Source organism: Oryza glaberrima, chromosome 3, assembly GCF_000147395.1.
Source record: "Oryza glaberrima chromosome 3, OglaRS2, whole genome shotgun sequence".
NCBI lineage: Eukaryota > Viridiplantae > Streptophyta > Magnoliopsida > Poales > Poaceae > Oryza > Oryza glaberrima.
The window spans coordinates 27,906,507-27,932,346 of NC_068328.1; the positions used below are offsets into that span (position 1 = coordinate 27,906,507).

Below are 25,840 nucleotides of genomic sequence, written 5' to 3' on the forward strand. Positions count from 1 at the left end.
GTTGTACATCATATTGCGGTGAATTATTAATTGAAATATTGGCATGTGAGTAATGATCACTGGCAAATGAAAATAGGAGTGCATATAAATCTTCTGGGATTGTTTGCACCCTGTTGCTAACTTGCAATGGATATTTACAACGCTTATCTATATATTGCTACCGAGCAGCAACGTATAGAACCTAGAAACACCAGTATAGGCAACACATACTAAATGCGTTGTCGTAGACCTTTGCAACACTTATATGGACTTGTAGCAATACATAAATCCATTGCTAGAGGGGGGTTCCTGTTGTAGTGGTGTTGCTTTTGTGCTGGTTTGGTGGTTATGAATGATGGACTAACAAAGTATCTTGAAGTAGCTAGACTTTTGGTATTGTATGAATGTGTAATTATGGTAGTATATGACATTAGGTGATTATGAATGGTAGCCTGACAAAGTATGTCAAAGTAGGTAGACTTTTGGGATTGTATGAAAGTATGTGTAATTTTGGTAGTACATGAAATTAGCTGGTTATGAATGGTAGCCTGTCAAATTACTTAGTAATATGATGGTTTATTGTGGTCAAAGAAATTAAGATGATGTTTTTATCATTGCCAACAATATGATGATGATGCACGCAATGCTTATCTCACATTGCCATATAATCTGAAATTTTTCGTAGACAAAAGCATGATAGAGCTTCCCACAGACATTGATTACTACTAATTCATTTTACATCGTCATATATACAATCTGAAAGCTGGCCAAAATATAAAACCATGATAAAACTTCCCACATGACATGATTTCAAGCATTTTGATGCGTGGTCCTGATCTTACATTAGCATATATATACAATCTGAAAGCTGGCCAAAATATAAAACCATGATAAAACTTCCCACATGACATGATTCGAAGCATTTTGATGCGTAGTCCTGATCTTACATTAGCATATATACAATTTGAAAGCTGGCCAAAATATAAAACCATGATAAAACTTCCCACATGACATGATTTGATGCATTTTGATGCGCAATCCTGATCTTACATTAGCATATATACAATCTGCCATTTAACCAAAAGCTCGAACCATGATAATACTGCCATATTGCTTGATTTACTGCACTTGGTTGGCTATTGCTGATCTAACCTTGTCATATAAATCACAACCACAACTAAGAGTTTTAGGAAGCATGTGTAGACATTGTAGCCTCTCTTTACCCATATGAGGGATCCTATATGCATTTCCACCATTAGCTTCCATGACCTCCAACAAGCATGATTGTAGTGTTAAAAACACCCTATTTAACTTACTGTCATCATAGGCATGAAATTCTTGCTCAACATTATCTATTAGCTCATCCATATTCCTAGATATCCTTCTATATGTTAATGACTGTAGAGACGCAAAAAACCCAAGATCTAGTGCATTCATATCTGGGGAATTAGGAGGTTGATTCATTAGGCGGATGTCAAACCCTGTTTGTGATACTGCATATGCAAATTGAGGATCATCCAATAGCACGTGAGAAGGAGCGTTGTCTTGCTGAATCAATATAGTGTTGTGTGCATGTTCTCTAGGCCAACATGATATAATAGCTGGTAACACTTTAGCAATCAGAAATGACCTTACGGTATCTCTATCAACCTTGATTGTCTTGGTGACAAGAGTGCCCCTAGGTCTGTTTTGACTTGTCCGTTGTGCTGGTTCCTAAGTAGTACATTAACAAGTTAGATTAACAATTAAGTTTCAGATAGGCTAGTGAAAGGCCACAAGCCTATCTTGCCATTGAAAGTGCATATACCTTCTTCATTGTATCTAGGTCTAGCAACTGCTGCCAAGAACATAACTTTATCAATGGAATTATTGTTTTGCACAGGTCTGTATAGATCATCCTCCCAATGGACCATGTAAAAATTTCTTGTCTTTTTAGTGGTATTGAACCATTTTTCATCGATGTGCACAATGTTGCGCATATCAATGAACTTGGGTTCATTTGGCAAAGTATGTGGATCTAACATGGAAAGACACCATTGTAGCCTTGATTTTTTGTTCTCTTCCTTTAACAATGGCTTGAGTGTGTTTGAGTGACGTCTTAGCATCCCTGATTTCAACATCCTATGTAGTGTGCTTTTCAGTATACCTGAGGCTGATGCAAATGACCGTAAAGTGCCCCTTAGCTGCAATGGAACATTAGCAACATCTGACAAGTCGATTTCATTCTTTTTGCAACCAGAATTCTTTTTCTTTCGAGATGTTATATTGATTGGTATTCCCTGTGCACGGCACTGCTTCGCTCTTCGCCAAATATCCTGCACTCTACCCCTTTTCACATTGAACATTTCAACAACTTCAGTTGTAGCTTTTTTTTCTTAGTCTTCCATTTATAGTTTTCCTAACCAATGCATCATATATCGCTTGCCTTTGTATATTAGTAAGATTTTTGTTTGAATGTTCATCTTCCAGATCTGAATCATCCAACTCCTCTTGTTCAAAAACAATGTTCACATCGCCGGCATACACGCCGTACTCCTGCAAATCTACAAAAACATTTACTAGGTGAGTCGTCTGTACCAATCAGATTGTGGTTATTTTAGTGTAGATCAACCTGCTTGCAAGTTTAAGGCTAATACAACATGCATATTCTTGTTGTATGATTATGCAATATCTATATTAGGCTTGTATTGTCCTAGTGAGCTTGAAATGAGCTTTCCATAATAAGTGATCATGTGGATAATAAACTTCATGTGCAAGTTGTTAGGTTTACTATGTGGTTTTATTTGCAATATGCTTTGACCATACATACAGATTTTAAGATGGATATATAGACATTGACATGGCTATATTGTTCTAGATAATTGGCATAAAAACATGGTTTTAGACGAATAATCTTATCCTTAAATAAATGATGCTTTGGGTAAAACCACAATTTATCATTTTCTTGGCTGTTTGTTTTTCATGTTAGCTAAAAGGGCTTACCTGCTTGCATTTGTAGGTGTTCCTAGTAGGTATCAAGGTTGAGATCAAAAGGAAATGCATCTTGGTTGTCACCTCCATTAATTTCCAGAACTTGTTCCATGGCATCATCACCGTCTATAGTAACAATTACAATGTGAGTACTTCTGAGCCAATGAAATCATAGTTCATGTTTGATGTCAGTGTGAACAAGTAGTACACATGATACCAGCTTCATGTGAGTACTATTTGTACCTAACTACATCGAAGGGAATGAACTTTATTATGCCCAATATTCATTGACAGAATTGTGTTGGTAAATTACCAAAAAAAAAAATTCATAGCATGATAGATCTTCATACAGAGATTGATTACTACTATTACAACTCTCTTCATGTTGCTTTCATCAGGTTTAAGATATTTTTCATCCACTCCTTAAATTCTTGGTGTGAAGAATATTCCATTTTCTATTTTGTAGGTCCATTAATGGTGAGGAACAACATCTGAAGGATAGCATTTGAGTGAAGGATCTCAAATCTGTTACTATAGAAAATTAAAGAATATGCTCGAAAATTTTGACAAGAAGAATAAGAAGGTTGCATCCAACCAAGCTAGAAACCTATTGGCAAGAATAAGAAGGTTTGTGTCTCCTGTCTTATTTAATGATTGCAATATATGCCTTCTCTACTTATTAATTTACACTTTAATTATTTACGTTCTCTACTGTGTGACAGGCTGATAGCAAACTCAAATGGTTCTCTTGGACATTAGGGCTTTTCTTGCCTTTGAATCCTGAAGCTGAAAGCCAAGCGAATAACTCATGGTCACCATATGACAATAGGCTCTGGTTTGTCCATGAGGCCTGGGGGGCACCTTAATCTATTTAGGTACAAGAAAATTTAGTCTCTACTTGATATATCTTTAAAGCCAATGTCTATGGCACCTTTTTTAGTGTACACCAATCACCTAAATTAATACTGAAGTTTCTTACTCAGCAGTTAGCATATGTAAATGTCAAATGGCTATCAAGCCTGAAATTTATGATGTACTACTCGTCTCTAATTTTTATCTGCAGACTAACATGACAATCCACTAGCCTTCAAAATCTATGAGCATGAATAGATCATCTTTTTTTTTTTGCATAGTTGAAAGTTTTCAAAGAAGCATGATTTTATATTCATGGTGTTTACATTAAGGTTACCTGAAAGCATATCTTCTTGTTGGTCAGGTGCATGAAGGTTGAGATAAAAAGGGAGCACATGATTGCCAGCTCCCTGGACAACACCTCCAAGATGATCATCCTCTTCACCAGCAAGCATTTCTTCTTGTTGACCCATTGGTTCATTCAGATCAGGAACAACCTCCTCATCTCTCTCATCTAGTGGAATATTTGGATCTAAAGCCATGATTGATCAATGGAGATGGAGGTGCTTGTTGCAAATTGATGAAGGGATGAAGTGGAAGGGAGGGAAACTTGTGTTCTGATTCATTTCAAAGTTTTATAGGGCATGGTGTAGTACTTGTGTTTGTAGTGCTAAGATTTGTATGGTTTGCCGCCCACAAAGTGGCGCTTAAATGTTGATTCAAAATTTTGCCGGCCCTATTGTCTCTGTGTTTTGTAGTAGTACTATTAGTTTATTGGATGGCTGAGTCTCTGTGTTTTGTAGTACTCCAGTACTATTAGTTTATTGGATGGCTGAGTACTACTGCTAATGATTGGTTGTACTGTCACTAAGGGTATTTTGGCCTTTTTCCACTAGTCCTAAGTTTGTCTTGGGATTCTAGGGTTTGCCATTTTATGAGACGGAGGGAGTACATGGCAGTGGTATGGAGATAAAAGAATAAAAAAATGAACAGGTCCTCGATCCTTTCCCTGTATTAGTACATCACCCATGAACAGTAGTTTGACGTCTAGTAGTAGTTTGGTAGTACAGCTCTAACTTGAAGTATTATTTTAGTGAATTTTCCTAACTCTAAAAATTCTTGGAGTCGTTGGAGTTATTGGTACTAGATTATAATTAGCTAGGGTGACACATTTTGTTCATATCTCAAACGGAAATAAAAATATTAATCCAATTTAATTTAATCTTAAACTCTATTGTCTACTAGAATTCAGGAGTTTGAACCGTATGCTAAGCAAGAACATATATACCTTCAAAAGAATAAATGCAAATATGGAAACAAATAAATCACACAATAGTAATTGGTTGCACAGATAATGATTTTTCTATTCACGCTACATGCAGACCTTTGTTCCATTTGCATCTAGGTGTCCGCAAAGATTGTCATTTTCTCGTGCGGGGAGCGCATCTGCATGTGAAAATGAGATTTTCACACTGTCACCTAAGCCGACCCACGTGAAAATAATTTCGGCAAAAATATCCAAAAAAAAATAAAAATAGCTGAAACCCTAGCCGTCGAAGCAGTCTCCACTGCCAGTTGCTCGCTCCCACCGCTGTCGCTCCTGAGGGTGGGGGGGGGGGGGCGGATCCGCCTTTGCCGCCCACCGCCGGTGCCTTGCCGCCCGCACTTGCTCGTAGCACAGCGGTGAGAAAGGTGAGAGGAGTCGGAAGAGGAGAGGGGGGTTGGTGGCAAGGGGTACGTAATTTCGCACGCGGACCACTTAAGAGGCCCACATGCGAAAATAATCTTATTTTCCATCTGGGCATGTTAAGAGGTAATTTTTGCATGCGGGACTTTTAAGGAGCCATATGTGAAAATGCAGATTAATTTTTGCAGGTACGATCAATTATGGTCCGTCTGCAAACTATAGGTGTCCTCATACAGAAAAATCATTTGTGTAGTAGTGTTAGACGATAATATATTTGTGAGAACAATTCATATTGCTTGTAAAGGAATTCCTAATATACCCATAAACACATGTAAAATATGCAAAAAAAAAAGAACAATTGTAGTATAGTTTAATTATTGCATATACATATCCTCTTATTGAACAACTTTGGTTAATTTCCATTAGCTAGCATGGTATTGTGCATTTACATAACCAATTAGAGCATTGTTGTTATATAGGCCGGTTCACATTTCCTTCTTGCCATCGCATAATGGGAGAGTGAGGGATAGATTAGGGACATTCAATGTGAGTATATACTAAAAGTATCGTTAATGTGGGTATATACTAAAATATTGTATATTATGATGTCATATGATGAGTACTTTAAATATATAAATCATGGGTTTAATGAAACATATATTTTACCTAAAACCATGGGTTTCGAACCAAAATGCTATACATCATTTTAGGTCACACATGTCAAGAACTGGGTTATGAAGTAAACAAAAATAAACTCATATAATGGATGACTCACTGTAGAGAGCTTTGCACAAATCATCATTGTTAACTGTAGAAACACATACATTGTCTGGCTAGTATGACTGTCTATGATATGTTATAGAGGTGCTTAGAACAACTACTGAGACATTCTATATATATGCTAGCTTCGTTCTTAAACAGATGTCTTATTATTATTATCTTATTATATATATGTGTGCCGTCAAAACTCAAGACTACATAATTAATTAATAAAATATTGGGATTTGAGATGAAAAAAAAATGATATTGGTAGATTTGTCATGAAAATCACTTCCATATAGTTATATTTTCATTAGATTTTATAAACATATAACTAATATTAGGGATGAAACATGTGTATTGACCATGTACCAAAATGACAAGTTTTAAAAAAGTAGTAGTTTTTGACAAAAATTGCATCTGATGTTCTCATCAGACGTTTTTTTTTTCAGAAATGTTATCATATATCCTTCCATAACTAAAATTTGTTAGGGGATGCACAGTGTTTTTTGTCAAATGGTATTAAATGGTGAGGCATATGCATTACACATAAATCCAAACCATCTGCTCGACGGTCATGGTTGAAGCATGTTAGTTAGGGCTATTTGATTTTACAAAAATACTATTGGACGGGATTCCGTCCCCCCATTACACGCAATTTACTCCTCTAGCTCCCATCGGCCCCTTACTGCCTTTCCTATTCCCTGACCCGAACGCCACCGCTGTCCCCAACCTCACCATTTGGTCAAGCGTCAGGTCACCACTTCATGATGGCTCCTGTCAGCGCTAGGCTTCTCCCATGCGGTAGTGTTGGCCCTTCCCCTTCCTCGATCTCGCCATCTAGTCAAGTGCCACTGCAGCAGCCAGTGCGAGTGACCAATCGCTAGAGGCGTTGAGCTGCACCACCAACTGGAACACATCTGTACGAACTGTCTCCTTGTCGGACCCCTGCCACCTCCACTACATACATCGTTGCCGCCGGTGTGCCAACGACTTGGTACTCACTTCACTTGATGGTGTACATGGGCCATCGGTTCGCCTCTCGCTGATGAAACACGAACCACTGCTTCTCTTGCATGCTAAGCCTTTTCTGATGGATGGTGAAGGGCGAGCACCGTGAGGTGTGGCTGCCTAGGCCCCCACTGTTAGATTCCACCGGTGACGGGCTGGATTGGAGGAGCGTATACGTGCGAGCTAGATTGGAGGAGCGCATACGTAAGTTCTTACAGCCCAGCGGTGCCGGGTCATGAGGCGTCATCGTTGACGTAAGCGATGAGGTGTTTATGGAGGGCGGTCTAAAACCAATGAGTATTAGCTGGTACCGATGGGCATTGGTCTGGTATTAGAGAGTATATCATATCAATTAGGTTCTAAGTCTAGCCCAGACCTACTATCGTACCGTTCCGGAACATGATCATGTACAATAGCAATCTCCTTGATACTATTAACCTGGTTCACTCCTTCTTCGGTGCTCTCTTTATTAACGCTCCTCTCCAGGGTTGTACGAGATTGCAGTTATGGGAGTACAAGTGTACAACCTTTGATACGCTCCTTCAAGTTAATTTTGACAGCCTTATATGCGGCACAACCTCACTCTGTAGAAATGTCATGCAGTTGCCTAGTGACTAGCACGAAGCTAGATATATTTAGTTGACTCTTGGTCAGAGCTGAAAAGGACACAGAGTTATTGTACTCCTGTGGCTGAAATCAGTTAGCCACGTGGTCATGCATATCTAGCTGGCTGAAATCAGTTAGGCCCATTTTTTTTATCAACCCTCTACTCTAAAACATACCTCGGCACCGAGAATATAAAGATCATTACCGTGTTTATGGTCATGGATATCATTAAGGTAGATCCTATTATTTCTATGATCATTATTATAGTGCTTAAAATAATAATGTATGTTAGGATTGAACACCCACAAGTGTAAAGTCCTTGTATTTTTATTAGTCATCTTAGTTTTAGCCTATTAATTTTTTTTCTTGTTGTTGAGCCATAAGTTTAAAGTTATCTCTTTTGCATTTAATACATCATAGCTTACCTCCACAATGTATATGGTCACCGTAAGACCTTATGATCTCTTTTTACTGCCACATTGTGGCTGCCCTATGAGATTTTGTCCAATAAAATCTCTTATATTCTTGGACAGATGTAGTTGAGAGATTACCATAAATGTGAGAAGAAATAGTTGTGATAGGTTAATTAAGAAGAGAAAGTATATGAATATATTAAAAAAGATATAAATGTGATTAATTAGTTGATTGAAAGTAGGTGGAGAAATGATTAATTAGTTGATTGAAAGTACCGTGACACATGAATCATAGAAATGCTTATATATATATTTTAAAACTGAGAGTGTGCTATATCTCTCCCCAAATATATCTGCTACATGGGTTAGTAGTAGCTTTGTCCAGCTAATCGGCCATGCAAATTTCACGTTAGAATTAAAATTTTGGTTGAAATTGAAACGATGTGACGAAAAAGTTGAAAATTTATGTGTGTAGGAAAATTTTAATGTGACGAAAAAGTTAGAAATTTGAAAAAAAAAAGTTTGTAACTACACTCGGGCTCATCGGCAAAACATCCTAGCGAACTAGTACATGTTGCAGCTAGCAGCCTACTAGCACGTACTCTTTTTGTCAGTGGTCCATGTACAATGCATGCGCATGCATGTCGTTGGCCTACAAGGTGCTCTGAAGTTAAGGGTGAGATCAACTGCGCTCAAAAGGTCCAGGGCAGACATTCAAATTGATCGTTAGATTCTTTCAATTACTTGTGTCGTTGCTCAATTTATGTGGTGAGAGAAAGGTACGGGCATGCACAACCATTCCAAAGGACAGATAAGGAGGCAGTTCCTTCGGGAAAAAAAAAACTTAGGCCTAGTTTAGTTCCTAATTTTTTTTTTCAAAAACGTCACATCGAATATTTAGACACATGTATGAAGCATTATATATAGATAAAAACAAAAAACTAATTGTACAGTTTACATAAAAATCGTGAGACGAATCTTTTGAGCCTAATTAGTCCATGATTAGTCATAAGTGTTACAGTAACCCATATGTGCTAATGATGGTTTAATTAGGCTAAAAAGATTTGTCTCGTGGTTTCCAGGCGAGTTATGAAATTAATTTTTTCATTCGTATCCAAAAACCCCTTCCGACATCCAGTCAAATATCCGATATGATAGCCAAAAATTTTCTTTTCGCGAACTAAACATGGCCTTATCCCATCCCAAAATATAAGATAGACAATAAGGCAAAGACCAAGAAACAATTATTATTATCACTCCAATAAACGACAACTTATCTGGTGCACTTATACACACACACAATCAGACCCCTCCAATATAGATCCAAAGGCTAGTATTCAGGTGAGATAATTTTGCACAAAAAACACCTGCCTCTTGCTCTGCAGTTTTGCAAAAAAAAAAAAAAAAAAAAAAAAAAAAAAAAAAAAAAAACACTTGGCAATTGGTTTTCCTATTCCCCCATTGATCAGGTCATGTGTCCTCCTGCGAGCGCACTGCGACGACCGTCGGGACGACGCCCTCGTCCGCGGGGGCCGCTGTTGTCACCGGCGTCTACCAAGCCATCACCGTATACCACGTCCGTTGCACAGCCCGGCTGCGTACGCCGCATGACCACGTCGTCCAGTCCGGCGGTCGCCATCTTTCGCGACAGCCGCACGGGTGCCCTCGTCTTGCACGGTTGTCACCGTCTCCTTTATCCACCGGACCATCATCATTGTCGTCCACCCCAGCCGCCGTCGCCGCCGCCGCCTACGTTCGCCTTGGCTGCGGCCCTCCTCCACCGCAACCACCGTCATCACGTTCTTCCGCTGCAGCTCACGTGCTCGTCACTTCCGTCCACCACCGTGGTCCTCGTCCATGGCAGCCGTCAACGTCGCCCTCTTCCGCCTCCGCTGCAGTTGTCGTCCTCGTCCGCCCCAGCCGCCATGGGCGGCATTGTCGTTCAGTGCATCTAGTCCCCACTCATCGCCTCCACCACTACGCACAAAGAACACCAAGAGTGACAAAGCGCTAGAGAAAAGATAGCCATGGCGGCGGCGGCGGTGTTCGCAGGAGAACACACGATCTGATCGATGAGCGGATAGGAAACTAATTACCATGGGGTTTCTCGCAAAACTATAGGGCAAGAGGCGGGCATTTTTTTTTTTTTGCAAAATTACCTCACCTAAATATTAGCCTTTGGATCTAGATTGGAGGGGCCTAATTGTGTGTGTGTGCATGAGTGCACCAAATACGTTGCCCCGATAAATACAATATATATACCTAATGGAATTAGAGATTTTCATGAGATCGAAGGATTTGAAAAACAAAGTAAAGAGGAGATGGAGGTGCTATAGTTAATTGCATGTACACAAGCTTCATACTAGGCAACATAAAAAAATAGTTATGCTTTATATTTTAGGATGATGGAGAACCAGACTTAAGATGCCCTCTCGTGATAGAATGTGGTGTTAATTAAAAGGCTAAATTATGAATAAGAAACAAACAAATCTAGGACGTCCTAGGATCTTAACATTCCAAATTATGAATAAGTAAATTATGTTGATGATATAGTAGTTATGTGGGTTCGATCTAGTTTGAGAACTTGAAATATGTGAGCAAATTAACAAGTGAATTCGGTGGTAAAAACAAATTGCGTTACCTAATATTTTTTTGTGGTACCTTGGTGAGAGCACCATGGCATACTCTTGTATTTCAGATTTGCTTGAGGACTTGTTCTATGAAATATTGATCATGCATGGAGGCTAAACTGGACACGTAAGTTTTGTTTTTTAAGATTATGCCAAATCAGTATTATCATGTATGCCCCTAGTAAGATGGCATGCTTACATGGACAAAAAAAATCATGTGCATGTCTAAATGCAAGAATAAGCAAAATTATTGCACCACTATGCTCAATTTCTAAGTTTTGCCCCTACATATCAAGTTTCTATACCTTAAGCATATATAATTTACTCATTAGGAATTAAGGCTAAGGAGTATAATTTGAGATTAAAGCGGCGGTCTGATTGACACAACAAATCAACAGACGAATTTAGGGCTTGTTTGGGGGAGCTTAAAATTCTGAGAAGCAGCTAGTTGGTAGCCAGCTTCTAAGAATCTGGACCAAAAGTTGGATTGTTTAAGGGCGCTTCTGATTCTGAGAGAAGCTACAGCAGCAAGAAGCTCCGCTAAATAGGCCCTTAATTGTAAGTCCAAGACCGAAGAAGTTTACCCATTTTTATATATCAATAATATTTCTTGTTCTCATGATTCTAATTCGCTCGGAATGAATTTTGACATGGACCTGTTGCATCGGAAATATGGCAAGATAAGATTTCCATTAAGTCATGATGAACCAAATCAGAGTTTGCATATGCACATTTCAAGTCACTGTTGTCTCGTGAGGCCAAACCGGGCACATGGATGTGATACACTTGATCTCCGACTTTGACTTGGGGTAGAAATATCTCTTTGCTGATCCAATATCCATTACTAAGTGCAAGCACATCGCAAGCATTAGGCGCAAAAGGAAAAAAACATAAGCACAAACCAAAGAGACAACATATATTACCTGGTAATTAAGTTAGCATACACATGCTCATGTTTGTAGGCCCTTGTTGAAAAGTTTCTTGTGTATATATGTCTATCCAACAAAGTGATGTCATATGTTTAATTTGGTTATATATTGATCCGTCTGTTTGGTAGAGCTTCATCTCCTAAATTTAGCTACAAGAGCAGGTCTGAAGTGGAGTTGTAAAGCTGCCTAAACCCAGCTCCACCTCTCTAGTTCATTTTGTAAGAGAGCTCCACCCAGCTCCACTCCAGGAGAGGTGGAGGTGGAGGTGAAGCTGTGCCAAACAGGCCTATCCGATAAAGTTTTGGTTCTATTGAACTTTTCATATTTACTTCATTATAACCTATAGTACATTCGTATTGTCATTTTATCTACCCGGTCACATTATTCTGGAATGCCCTAATAAACATATCTGAAAGGAATATGCAATATATAGATCAAACACACATAATTATATATGTAGTGTACTGTGTACGTGGTCTTCCTAGAATCAACATGTTTTAAATTTATATACGACGGATCCTAGTTGGAGTTGTTTCCAAGTTGTTCGGAACATATATATGACCATAAATCTTTTTTTTCTAAATTATATTACTCCCTCCATTTCAAAATGTATGATGTTGTTTTTATCTAAAAAAATTGTATAAATATCATTTATTTTATCGTGACTTGTTTTATCATCAAATAAAATATAATTTTAACTTACACTTTTATATATTTATACTAAATTTTTAAATAAAACGAATAGTCAAACGTTTTGCGAAAATTTAATGGCGTCATGTATTTGTATTCTGCTCTACGACTCCGAGTCCAAACCTTCGACGAGACGATGACGCCCTGGACGACCCAACCCTAAGTGACTAGCAGGCGAGCGGTTGACGTCTGCCTCCTCAACCTTGTTGTCCTTGACTCCTCATCCTCGATGTCGATAGTCGATAGCTCACCTAGACGGACCTGGTAAAATGGTAAGTTGAGAACATGATGTCAGTAATACTACTTGACTCTTTTAGCATTATAATACTTGATGTATGTCTAAATATTATAGGAAATAACATATATTGAAGTCATATAATTGAGTAAAAGTATACCTTATTTATTTTAGACATGAATTTGGTTTAAAATTTTAGGATCCTAATTTTCATTTCATCTTATGGCCTCAAACCCAGAGATGGCGCCGATACCTTATGATGTAAAACATGCTTAATATCGAAATGGTTCATCAACTAAGATCGTATATGTTGGGTTTAGTCCCATATCAGTAATTGATGATGGGGAGCACGACTTAAAAGGTGGGGGCGGTACTCACCCATCAGACTAGTCTTTTAGGTTGTGTAGGCTCAGGACTTAAAGTTGCGGCTCCGGTTGGACCTGTGGTGTAGCAGGCCCAATGTGACCTGGGTGGCCCACGGTTGATGGGCCGGGCTGCGCACTCTGACAAGTTGTATCAGAGACCAAGGTTTGGAATCCGGAACAATCTCCACGGGTCACATGGTGGAGAGGCCCGGTAACAAGTTTTCGGGGTCACATGGGTTGATGTGACAGGTAACAAGTCTTCGGGGTCACATGGGTTGATGTGACAGGGAGATTGTTGGGTTTAGTCCCACATCGGCAATTGATGACTAGGTAGCAAGTCTTAAGGGTCACATGGGTTGATGTGACGGGGGAGATTGTTGGGTTTAGTCCCACATTGGCAATTGATGATGGGGGAGCACGACTTAAAAGGTGGGGGCGGTCCTCACCCATCAGACTAGTCTTTTTGATCGTCTTGATGGGCCCGATGTGTGACGGGGGAGATTGTTGGGTTTAGTCCCACATCGGTAATTGATGATGGGGGAGCACATCTTAAAAGTGGGGGCGGTCCTCACCCATCAGACTAGTCTTTTGGATTGTCTTGTTGGGCCCAATGTGTGATGGGGGAGATTGTTGAGTTTAGTCCCACATCGGTAATTGATAATGGGGGAGCACGACTTAAAAAGTGGGGGTGATCCTCACCCATCACACTAGTCTTTTGGGTTGTGTAGGCAGAGGACCTAAAGTTGTGGCTCCGGTTCGATCTGTGGTGTAGCAGGCCCAATGTGACCTGGTTGGCCCACGGTTGATGGGCGGTGCTGCGTACTCTAACAGTATTAAGATCTTCCCAAGAGAATTGTGTGGTCCTTATTATTACCTTTGATCAATTGCAAATTAAATAAAAATTATGACCCTAACCGCTCCCTTTGTTTTCAAATGTAAGCATTTCTAGTGTTTAAATTGTGTACACAATGTAAGCTTCTGATTCCAATTCACATGAATAAAACTTTTTCAATCCATCAGGTGCTTTGGAGGGGAATTCGAGCAAGTCAGAATTTGGCTGATGAGGTGTCGGAAAGAGAATCTTTTCCTTATCCTCAATCTTTTTGCTGAACAACTGGAGTAGTATAGAGATGTGTATATCTAGGAATGGAGGGAGTATGTTTTGTTGAACGAGTGAACGACACTTTTTTTCATCAAGGGTACCTAGCTAGCTAGGGACCATGTGGTTTTGTGCCAATATGTATGTTGATGTTGATGAGCTTTATATCACAACTCACCAAGGCCCCACATGTCGAGTAGGGTTCAGAGGACTTACACAACACATATGGCAAATGGTCCTTACCCCCAGAGAAACGCAGAAATGTTCAATGTATGCATATATACACACACGCGATCGATCGAATTCCTGTGTGCTGAGCTGAGACTGGGAGAGGATATATATACAAAAATACAAGTCAGTCGTTTCCTGAAGAAGAGGATTACAAAGGAGGCAGATCCGTTTCCAGCCCCCCCTCCCCTCCCATTCAGCCAATAATAAATGCCCTAGGTCACTTGTAGCCAATAGCGATTCAACATACACACACATGTACTACCACAGCTTTTGCCCCAACAGTAGTGTCCTTTGCCTTGTATTCTCCTCCTCTCCTCTCCTCTCCTCTCCTCTTGGTGATGACTGATCGATGACCACCAGCTGCTGCACATATCATCCCCCTTTCACTCCTCTCCCTCTCTCTCTCTCTCTATAAGATGGCAACACCCTGATCTCTAGCTTAGCTGCAGAGGGGAGAGGAACCTCACATCCAAACTCCTAGCTACAACTTGTACTAGCATCCTAAGCAACCAAGCACAACCAAAGCAAGCAAGCACGAACAATTCTTTCTTCCTCTCTACCTCTAGCTGCTGCCTGCCTCCTAATCCTCCTTCCTACCACTCCACATGAGCCCATGCTGTGTGCCTGTGTCTGTGTGTGTGTGTGTTCTACTCCTACCATGAGAGAAGAGACCAAGCATCAACCAAGCTAGCTAGCTCGTCCTCTCCTCGATCTCTACTTCTCTCTCCCACACAAGCTGAGCGCCCAGGTAGGCTGCCTGCTAGGTCTCGTGCATGGCCGGACACATCTGATCATAGCCCACTACGGCACTATTCCCCCCTTCCGCCTCGCACGCTGAGAGGTGGCCGGAGAGGGAGGGAGGCCAGCGAGCAGCAGTAGCAGCAGCAACGCGGCTAGGAGTAAGGAGTCCCATCAGTAAAGCATGCTTCCTTTCTTCGATTCCCCAAGCCCCATGGACATACCGCTTTACCAACAGCTTCAGCTCACCCCTCCCTCTCCAAAGCCCGACCACCACCACCACCACCATTCCACCTTCTTCTACTACCACCACCACCCACCTCCCTCCCCTTCCTTCCCCTCCTTCCCCTCCCCCGCCGCCGCCACGATCGCCTCGCCGGTGCCGGCCATGCACCCCTTCATGGACTTGGAGTTGGAGCCGCATGGGCAGCAGCTGGCGGCGGCGGAGGAGGAGGACGGGGCAGGCAGGCAAGGCGTCGACGCCGGGGTGCCCTTCGGCGTCGACGGAGCGGCGGCGGCGGCGGCGGCGGCGGCCGCGGCGGCGAGGAAGGACCGGCACAGCAAGATAAGCACCGCCGGCGGGATGAGGGACCGGCGGATGCGGCTGTCCCTCGACGTCGCCCGCAAGTTCTTCGCGCTCCAGGACATGCTCGGCTTCGACAAGGCCAGCAAGACGGTGCAATGGCTCCTCAACATGTCCAAGGCCGCCATCCGGGAGATCATGAGCGACGACGCCTCCTCCGTCTGCGAGGAGGACGGCTCCAGCAGCCTCTCCGTCGACGGCAAGCAGCAGCAGCAGCACAGCAACCCGGCGGATCGGGGCGGCGGTGCCGGGGACCACAAGGGCGCCGCTCACGGCCACAGCGACGGGAAGAAGCCGGCCAAGCCGAGAAGGGCAGCGGCCAACCCGAAGCCACCGCGGCGGCTGGCCAATGCGCACCCCGTCCCCGACAAGGAGTCGCGCGCCAAGGCGAGGGAGCGGGCGCGGGAGCGGACCAAGGAGAAGAACCGGATGCGGTGGGTCACCCTCGCCTCGGCAATCAGCGTCGAGGCGGCCACCGCGGCGGCGGCCGCGGGGGAGGACAAGTCGCCGACGAGCCCCAGCAACAACCTGAACCACTCATCGTCCACCAATCTTGTGAGCACCGAATTGGAGGACGGCTCCTCGTCAACGCGCCACAACGGCGTCGGCGTCAGCGGCGGCCGGATGCAAGAAATCTCGGCGGCTAGCGAGGCGAGCGACGTGATCATGGCGTTCGCCAACGGCGGCGCGTACGGCGACAGCGGCAGCTACTACCTGCAGCAGCAGCATCAGCAGGATCAGTGGGAGCTCGGCGGCGTCGTCTACGCCAATTCGCGGCACTACTGCTGATGTGATCATCCATCCACACACGAACGAACGAACGAACGGTACGGCACTAAGATCGAACTCCTGCAGCTACATAATTATCCTTTGCTTCTCAAGAGTAATAATTCTTGACGTGTTAATTAATCCGGGTGTGTATTAATTCCCTCTTTATTATTTTTTCTCGCGTTTATCCGGAGTTGACTGTGGTGAAGACGAACTTTGGTTTGGTCATCGCATGGTGTGCATTGCATATATAGCTAGCACTATCGTCTGATCGATGATTCATCATCAATGGAGTCGTCTAGTATTAATCTGTGTGCATGTTCAGATGCTCTCTGTAAACTGATAAGCTGGATACCTTGATCGCGAGCAGGTAGATATGCCTCTCCTGAATGAGTGAAAAACAGCTGGTTTATAGTTTGCAAAAGTTGGAGACTTGTTACTGTATTAGATCAGATCTGAAGCTAGGACACTAACTTTCCAATTTCAATCATAAATAAGAGGGAGCATATGGTGGATACGACCCAGACTTGCAGTAGTGTTTTAGTTCATCATCATCAGATGTTCATAAAATAATTACACTTGACATGCATGTAAGATGAATTTCTGTACCAACTCCAGCTTAACAATTGATGTGCCTCTGGAAAAGGTAGTTGATCATTTCATTGATTGGTTCACATGGTAAGTTCCACGATTCAGCTAGTTTTTTCTCCTGATTCCTCACTAATTTCCTGATGAGTGGTGGTAAAATTACATTGAATTTTCTTCACTACTGTAAGTAAGTAAGTAAGAATGTTTGAAAGTAAGTAAGAATGTTTGAGAGTAAAGGTCATGGTACTCATATATGTACAACTCACTAGATGCATATTCCATAAAGTACATTATCCATTATGCATATATGCTATTCCACGCATTGATGGACACACATCATATAGCATCTGTTTGCTGAAAGGTAATTAAATATTAAGCTAGCACAAACACATCAATGTTTTGATGTTTATTTTGCCAACAGATCGATGCAGAACACTTCAAATTGATGTAGGAAGCACAATGGAAACTAAAATACTTCATTGGTAATTAAAAGCCAAATGGACGTGTTTTGTAAGTTGTAACTATATACACACAAGTCTTCCAGCCAACTTATAATGACAACTGAAGTGTGGTATACTATAAAACTGAAGTATGGAAGTACTGCCCTTAATTAAAAAAAAGAATAAAGCTTAATACAATTGCTAATATTTTTTTCTAAGTCCTATAGGGGGAGGTCGGGAGCTATTTATCTCATGTATCCACTCCCCAGAAAAAAAACTCAACTAATGCACCAATAAGAAAGTACTGTAATTTATATAAGAAAAAATGATCGAAACCCTAAATTATTCTGGCTTGAATTGAAGACTTCGTTGATAGAGAAGATCTTTTTCCCCACTTGTGAAATAATGAAGGGACTGCAGGTGAAGAAGTATTTATTGTTCAGGGCATATAAAAGTAGCTAGCTAGCAGCATCAGGTTAAAACATACAATATATAATTGATATTATCGAGTATAATACAACTGATGTTCCAGTATATACTGTTCTATTATTATCATGCATATTTGTATGTATTCCAATACCATAATCGCTGTGCTAGGTCAGTTAGAGAATATATTTGGATTAAGTACAGTACTACGGTTTGCTACTTTTTTTTTTATTTTGATTACTGCTACCTCCGTCCCAATATATGTGTAGTTGTGGGTTTCCGTGTCTAATTTTTGACGGTCCATCTCATTTGAAAAAAAATTAGAAAAAATAGTTACACATAAAGTAATATTCATGTTTTATCATCTATTATCAATAAAAATACTAATTATTTTTTTTCCAAATAAGACGGATGGTAAAACGTTGGACACGAAAATCCACAACTGCACTTATATTGGGACGGAGATAGTACAATATATATAGATTTCCCCTTATATATTCAACTTTTTCTACCACCGACATTGTATTAAGGCTCCCATTTAGTATAGCTGAAATTGATGGATTTTATAGTTATTTGAAGGCATAAAAGAATGAACTAATTACTATAAAGTTGAAAAGTTGATTTATAGAAGTATTCCAGGAAAATTTTATATAAAATTCTTTTGAACGAAATGTGTTGTCTAGGATCTTGGGAAATATGTACATGAAAAATCCAAAATAAAAAACACAACAAGTCCTAAATAATCTTATGAGGTTATTATTTTTTTGAGCTATATCATTCTTTCATTACCATAATTTTAAAAAAAATACACTTCACATAAGGGATCAATGCAGCCCCTTATCGATCATAACTATTTTGTGCATTGTACAACTTTTATTTAATTCATTGTTTCTATGGTTATATATCTTCTTCTTTTGGATAGCAAGGTAATTTCTTTTTTATAAGATATTTTTTATTGTCCTTGAGAAATACCTCGGGTGTCTTAAATTTTACCCTAAAAATTTTTGTACCTTGAGCTAACTAGCTAGTACCTATCGGTACAAAGTTTTATCCTTAGAAAGCATAGTACCTCTCCCTTCTCAAGCATGATAAAATTATCATTTTACTATGTTTATTGCATATCAGTATATACAAATTTGGTTCGATAAACTTTGAAGCAATCAATTAATATATCAACCAATCAATTAATATATCAACCAATGCTTTGGCTGAATACATTATGATGTAGATTCAGATTCTCCATATTAAAAAATCCACCAATATTGTGTTTGCAAAAATGCATGGGAGGAAAAAAAATACTTATTGCCGCGTCCCCTAATTAAACATGCTGACAGAAGTTAACAGATGAACACATGTACACAATGAATTCTTGGACTATAAAATGATATGGATTTTTACTAATAAAAATAAAGTAGTGGAAAGTAAAAGGTGTGGTGGGCATCTGTAAATTTACCAACAAAATTCCTTCCACCGGCCGCCTCGTCCCAACAGCACTAGAACTGCGATTGATCTGTCACCACCAATATAATGGGCCGGTCGGTAGCAGTAAAACTAACTGTTTGGGCACGTAAAATGTACAACGATTAATTGCAGCCACGACCACAATGGTCACATGCTGTACTACAAGAGGACTAAGGACAAACAGTGTGCACATGTATCTAGTCATGTCATTCTGAAGTACTTTGTGTAAAAAAGACCAAGGATATTGTATCTATGCACAGTCAATACGCGTACCTGATCTGATGAACTGAGTACATCGCACAGTCACGGTACAAGGGTACTGTTCCATCACCCAATCGTAGAATGCAGTTTAGTTCCATCATCAAAAGATGTGTACATACTCTATCAGTATCGTGCATATGCGCTTTGCTCTTATATATATGCATGCAACTCGTTGTACAAAATTCAGTACGAGCACTCCATATGTTCATCGTCAGAATCATATCTTATTTCACCAAGAAAAATAAAACACTTTAATTGTTTGAACCCCTGGAGACATGTATTCGATCACATAGAGTATCAATCAGGTCATGCGTGATGCCACAAATTTCAATCACTAAAAACATATTTACTGCAGCAAGATCAATTGGATCTCCATACCATTTACTGGCAAAAATTTTATAGATCATCGCATGGAATGATGCTATATATAATGTATATATAATGTAGCATGAGAACAGAGCACCCTTGGTTACACGATATATAGCACCAATAGCTAACGTGAAAACCGTACTGCAGCAGTTGCATGACCTGGTCAAAAATTAACCTTTCAATTTGGTCCACAATATATAATGTATTATATCTAACCTGCTGTCATGATCGATTTTGCCAGTGCAAAAACTATTAAAACCTGTACAAGCCTTAACCACACGCTTTTGGTTAGCCATGGATTATATACAGTGGTTTTGGTCTGGATCTAACCTCTTATGACCGATTGATCTGGATCTGCCAATGAAAACCATTCCAACCTGCATCAAAATTTGACTTAGCATGGAATATAAGTGCTTGTACAAATTCCATAGCAGAATGGCACAAAATTTCACAGCAAACTGAAAACAGAATCCTTTTCTAAATTAAATTTTGTTATCGACGAACGCGCAGTTGTGTAGCAAATTTGGCAAAGTCTACGAAAGTTGCAGGCCGAGTGTCTAAATTAACCGAAAACACACATGAATCTCTGTGAAAATCAATGGCCAAAGGCTTGTATCGACTTCTTGTGGAATCAAAAATGCCGTGTAATAATTATGTGATGATATAGTAAAACCGCATGTATATGGTCGCATGCATGCTCCATGTTCGCTGAGAAGCACGTGCTTAATTAAATCTCAGAACTGTTACAGTTAAGAACGAATATATTTCACACTAAGGAATTCGCCCCCTACAAATATTTGGGGGAATTATTATAGGGTTTCAGATGGAGGACTCTTACACACTTGATATATTCTCAAGAAGAAAAAAAAACGCTAGGAACATTTCAGTAAAAAAAAAAGCGGAATAAATTTGTTTTAGTAAATATGCGTTCAAGCAGTTTCTGACAATTTCTGATAAATCCATTCATTAACTATATATAATTTCTTAGCGCTTAAGGCCATCTCCAATCCAGAAATTTAATGGATGGTGTCTTCAAATTAAATTTTCATCCAATCACCTCTCTTCTCTCTCTTTTTATTCACCTATCCCCCTTAATTTTATTCTTGGTTATTGTGTAGAAATGATTTCTTGCATGAGAAATGGTTTATTTATCTTTTTACCTCTCTCATCATTAACTCTCTTGCCACATAGGATTTTTACTTATGTGTCAATGTATTTAATGCTATGAAAACTAGATGACATAGAGGGTTGGGATGGCCTAACGGAAACAAGCACAGGATTAATTAGCACTTCCTGCATTAACTTTTGTAGGGGTCTGGCACAAATGAACCTATACAGGATTAATGTTGCTGCAAGGATCATGGAAGTTTAAGTGTTTAATAAATTTTAAAAATTTCTAAATTGCAAATGAAATTGATGGCACAATTATCTAGGGACACTAGAGGACATCCCGCTCAATGCAGCAGGATAGTGATGTGTGCAATACAGTTGCAAAATTTTAATACATAGATATGAGAAAATATTACGTATAGGATAACATGGACTACAAAAGTGTTATCCAATGTTGTCAAATATGGCGACGGCATAACTTCTTTATAGCAATAATATTCTATACTAATTGAAGCACTCAATGTTGACTTATATACTAATTAATGAGGAATAATAGCTACAAAATGAAGAATTGTGATTAAACATGAAAATGATCCAATGACTCTTCTTTCTAAATGATGTGGCTCAATGCATGTTGAGCTATTGATCACAACTATATAGGATGTATAGATATGTACCAAGGATATACATAAAACATCTCCATCATCTAAAAATATATAAACACGGGGGATGAATCAAAGTAACATATTTTCAAACACATGTGAATTATTTTAGAATTCTTATTATGTTTAGGTTATATGAAGGGATCGATAACAAAAAAGAGAGCTAGCTAGGTTATATGTAGGATGGTTTACCTCAAGTTAAAAGTTTTATATTTGAAAGTTCTTATTGGAGTACAAGTGAAATGCTAATCTTTCTTCATCAACTTAAGCTTTTAGATTAAATTGGTTGGTGCATGCAACTCAATATGTGCTATTAGAGCCAAATGTTGAGTTTGAATCCCATCTTTCCTCATTAGTATAGGTTTTGGGTTGAACTAGTCGGCACATGTAACTTAATAATTCTCAATATCCATTCAAATGACTCAGTAGTTCTCAAACCAACCTCAATTAAGTTGAATGTTTTCCAGGTGAAGGTTTCCAGTCTGTGCTGAAAAAGTTACAGATCACCTGCACAACTCTGTTTCAGATTTGAATTGCAAAGTTTTGGTTCTGATAGTAATTTGATTCGTCTCTTAGAACTGATGAACTGACTGAAAATCATCCACAAAAAACCTAATCCACTTATGCCAAACCTGAAACCATCTGAACCTTCTTGCGTGCGCCAAACCAGCTGTCAATAACCTTACCTAGCTAACACGAAAACAAAAATCATAGTGCATGTCTCCCAAAAGAATGATTAATTAGTAAACAAAGCATGTGCCTGCAAATGGCTATTTTATATTCAATTGCTAATTTAGGAAAGAAAACGTGCCTGGAAGGGAGTTTGGGTGCCCGGCCTCTGATATTGTTAATATACATATGTGATATGTGCATGCTGTTCCCTTCCAATTAAGCTCGTAATATCAGAGGAAAAAGGATCACATTTCAGAGCCAATTTTAGAAATAGTAACTCAAAGAATACCTGCAGATGAGATAACCAAAGCATTCAAAACTTAGAACAAAACAACTGAAGCATATATGTCATGGCTTAATTGGATGAATGGACCATGAATATTACACAATATATCGTTATGCTTAATTTGGTGGTAAAATGTGAGTTATTAATGTTAAGTCTGTTTAATGCTAGCTAATTACATTACTACCTCCATCCCATAATATAATGAATCCAAGCATTTGAATTGTGTCTCACCAATATAAGGTATCCGGTTGTCCAATCAATCAACTCTTATTCAAATTTCTCCTTATATTAACTCCAACTACCTTAATTTCCACACTCTTCCTATACTCTTGACATAATAAGGTCATCGTATTATTTCTCCTTGTTACTTAATGTGTTCAAAACAACCTAGAATCCCATAAACGGATGGAGGTATTACCGATGAGCTCTTAGTTTATTATCATTTTGTTCATTTTTATACTTAACGGGTAATTAGTTTCTATTTTTATGTGACCCTCAAATATCGTATTATATATATACCGGTTAAATTTTTAGTAACTACTCACTTCGTCCAAAAAAAAACTCAAACTAGGGTCACATCCCCTCCTAGGTTGAGTTTTTTTTTTTGGACAAGGTCACATCCCCTGCTAGGTTGAGTTTTTTTGGGACGAGGTTACATCCCCTCCTAGGTTGAGTTTTTTTTTGGGACGGAGGGAGTTGCTAGTAATACATAATGGTGATATTCTACCCACCAGGCCACCCTCTTGTCGTCTTGTCACCCTTGTGGGTATGTTTTCTTCCAATTTACTAATAATATTGATGATCAATTTGGATTTACAGTATAAAAAACAACGGATATATACTTGAAAAAACATTAAATGAGGTCAGAATTGTGGACTAGAAGTTCATATCAAGCAAATGCATAAAAATTATCACTATTTTGTCACATGTAAGCATTCAAAAGGGAATGTCAAAGATATATAACATTAATACTATAAGTATATATTCAATCGGACCGTCTGAGCAACTAATGAATATGTTATTTCTAGGGAAGGAATATATATGATGCTAATTTCATATATATATATATATAGGATAGGTTGAAGTTCAAATATTCAACAAAATGGTGAGTGGCCTGCCATTGAACAAAGGAAATTGAGATTGAAACATTGACGGTATATAATAATGTAAATTGTATTTGACATCCATACAGAACTAAAGGCCAAGAGTAGTAATCTGTCCCATCTCAGATTTAGTACTACTGTTCAACCAATTTCGGTGTTACATTAATTTAAGACAAAATTAAATAAGAATCGTAGAGGATACCAGAAATCATTTTCAACCAATTTTGGTGTTACATTAATTTAAGACAAAATTAAATAAGAATAGTAGAGAACCAGGTAAATCCTTAGCACATCCAAAGGAAATTGAGATTGGTACGCACTCCCATTTTTAAGTTATTTGTTCCTTCAAAATACATCAGTTCCCAAAAAATGGAGCAGTGAAACATATGCATCACTTGCTAGCTAGCTTAAAAAACTTATGCTAGCCTCCAAAATGCAACCAGTTAATTGAGAAAAGACTATTACGCAGGAGAGGGTCATGGAAGCAGGAACGCGATCTGACGTGCACGTACATGAGAAGCGGATTGGTCAAAACTAACTTTTGCATGCGTGTGCTTGATTTGACCCATTGAAACGTAGCTTTCTCATCACCCTGCTGCAAGGTGTCGCTGCGAGATCGATCGCCATGAGGAAACATGAAGGCTGTTCTGCATTTCGTGCAAAAACAAGGAAACATGGAATAATTAATTTGGATCTCTCTCAACAGAGAAGCCATGAACTCCAAGAAGAAAAAAACAAGAGGACTTGTGGATTTGAATGAAGCATGATTTGATGCCAAGAGGAGGAAGAGTCCGGAAGAGATTAGTGAGCAGTTACCTTCGCCATGGAGTAATTTGCTGCAGATTCTCTCTGATCCAGATAAATCCATGTAGGTGGTGAAACTGATTAAGGAGAGAAATGACGAACACTGACCTCTGAATAGAGCTACCATCCCCTCTCATTCTCTTTCTCCTCTTCTTCCATCTCCTCCTCCTCCTCCTCCTCCTCCTCTCTCTCTCTCTCTCTCTCTCATTCTCTCTCTAACTCTTTCTCAAGAGGGGAAAAGAAGGCTATCCTGAATGGATATGTATATGATGTCCTCCGATGCGTGATGTTTCCTTCCTCCCTTGTGTTTTTCTCGGCGAAATGATTCAAAGTTCATGTGGAAAAGGCTGCAGATACTACTTTCTTTTGCAGAGAAGAAAACAAAGGGAGAAGAGAAACGCAATGCAGTCCACGTTCTGTGGCTTTGGATAGAATTGGGGGGATGAAGACAACTTTCACTGTTAGGCCAAAGAATATAAAGCAGCAACAACAAATAGGAACGGTCGCTTCCAGGGTGTACGAGCGATAAAAACGTACAGAAGACAAGTACAGGCTTGCTTGGTTGTCACTTGCTAGCACATGATGTGTGGGCCTGTGCCATTAGAACTTTCAAAGCCTCATGTAAAAATGTCGTCATTTGTTCTAACTGAGATTTAATTTGGACTGTTGGATTTTTGTAGGCGCTTTTCTTGAAGAAAATATCAAAAGGCCTGAGCTAGTCAAGTTAAATGAGCCCAGAAGATATGGCATGCCTTTCCTATAAATTCATGTACATTGTAATCCCGTGCTACAAAGACGATGATATTCGTTAAACATTTGTGATAAGATCTGCTTTCAAATTTGTGGTATTAGAATATTTGTGTAAAATTGAATTTTTCACACTAATGCATGGATGCATGCCCTCGCTTTACAAGCTAGCTAGCCAACCAAATATAGTTACAAAAATTCTAAAAATTCAATAATATGCACTATGGTGCCATACATACACCTTCATAATAATCCAAACCAAAATTGATTTACACACAGTAAAAAATTGCTGTGCATAGTATTGCACAATTCATAGCTGGTTTTTTGTTTCTTACGCCTGCGTAGATCAAATTTAATCAGCCTGCG

At 39.5% G+C, this 25,840-nt stretch overlaps 1 protein-coding gene, 1 long non-coding RNA gene and 1 pseudogene across 3 annotated transcripts; 1 reads left to right on the forward strand and 2 right to left on the reverse strand.

The window, feature by feature from the left end:
* Window positions 1-1,098: 1,098 nt before the first annotated feature.
* Window positions 1,099-4,343, reverse strand: LOC127766389 (uncharacterized; annotated as a pseudogene).
* Window positions 4,344-14,881: 10,538 nt separating this feature from the next.
* Window positions 14,882-25,479, forward strand: LOC127765962 (transcription factor TB1). Its single transcript, XM_052290946.1, has 2 exons — window positions 14,882-16,604; window positions 25,408-25,479. Exon 1 carries the CDS (start codon window positions 15,379-15,381, stop codon window positions 16,564-16,566), a length of 1,188 nt encoding a protein of 395 aa, XP_052146906.1. The 5' UTR covers window positions 14,882-15,378; the 3' UTR covers window positions 16,567-16,604; window positions 25,408-25,479.
* Window positions 17,627-25,015, reverse strand: LOC127765963 (uncharacterized). 2 transcript variants are annotated; one of them, XR_008016184.1, is made up of 6 exons: window positions 24,740-25,015; window positions 24,436-24,570; window positions 22,305-22,823; window positions 19,734-20,467; window positions 19,453-19,554; window positions 17,627-17,987 (listed from the first exon to the last, which is right to left on the reverse strand). It is a non-coding gene; the product is annotated as an uncharacterized LOC127765963 (long non-coding RNA). The 2 variants fall into 2 exon arrangements; XR_008016183.1 differs by having other exon boundaries at window positions 19,453-20,467.
* Window positions 25,480-25,840: the final 361 nt, after the last annotated feature.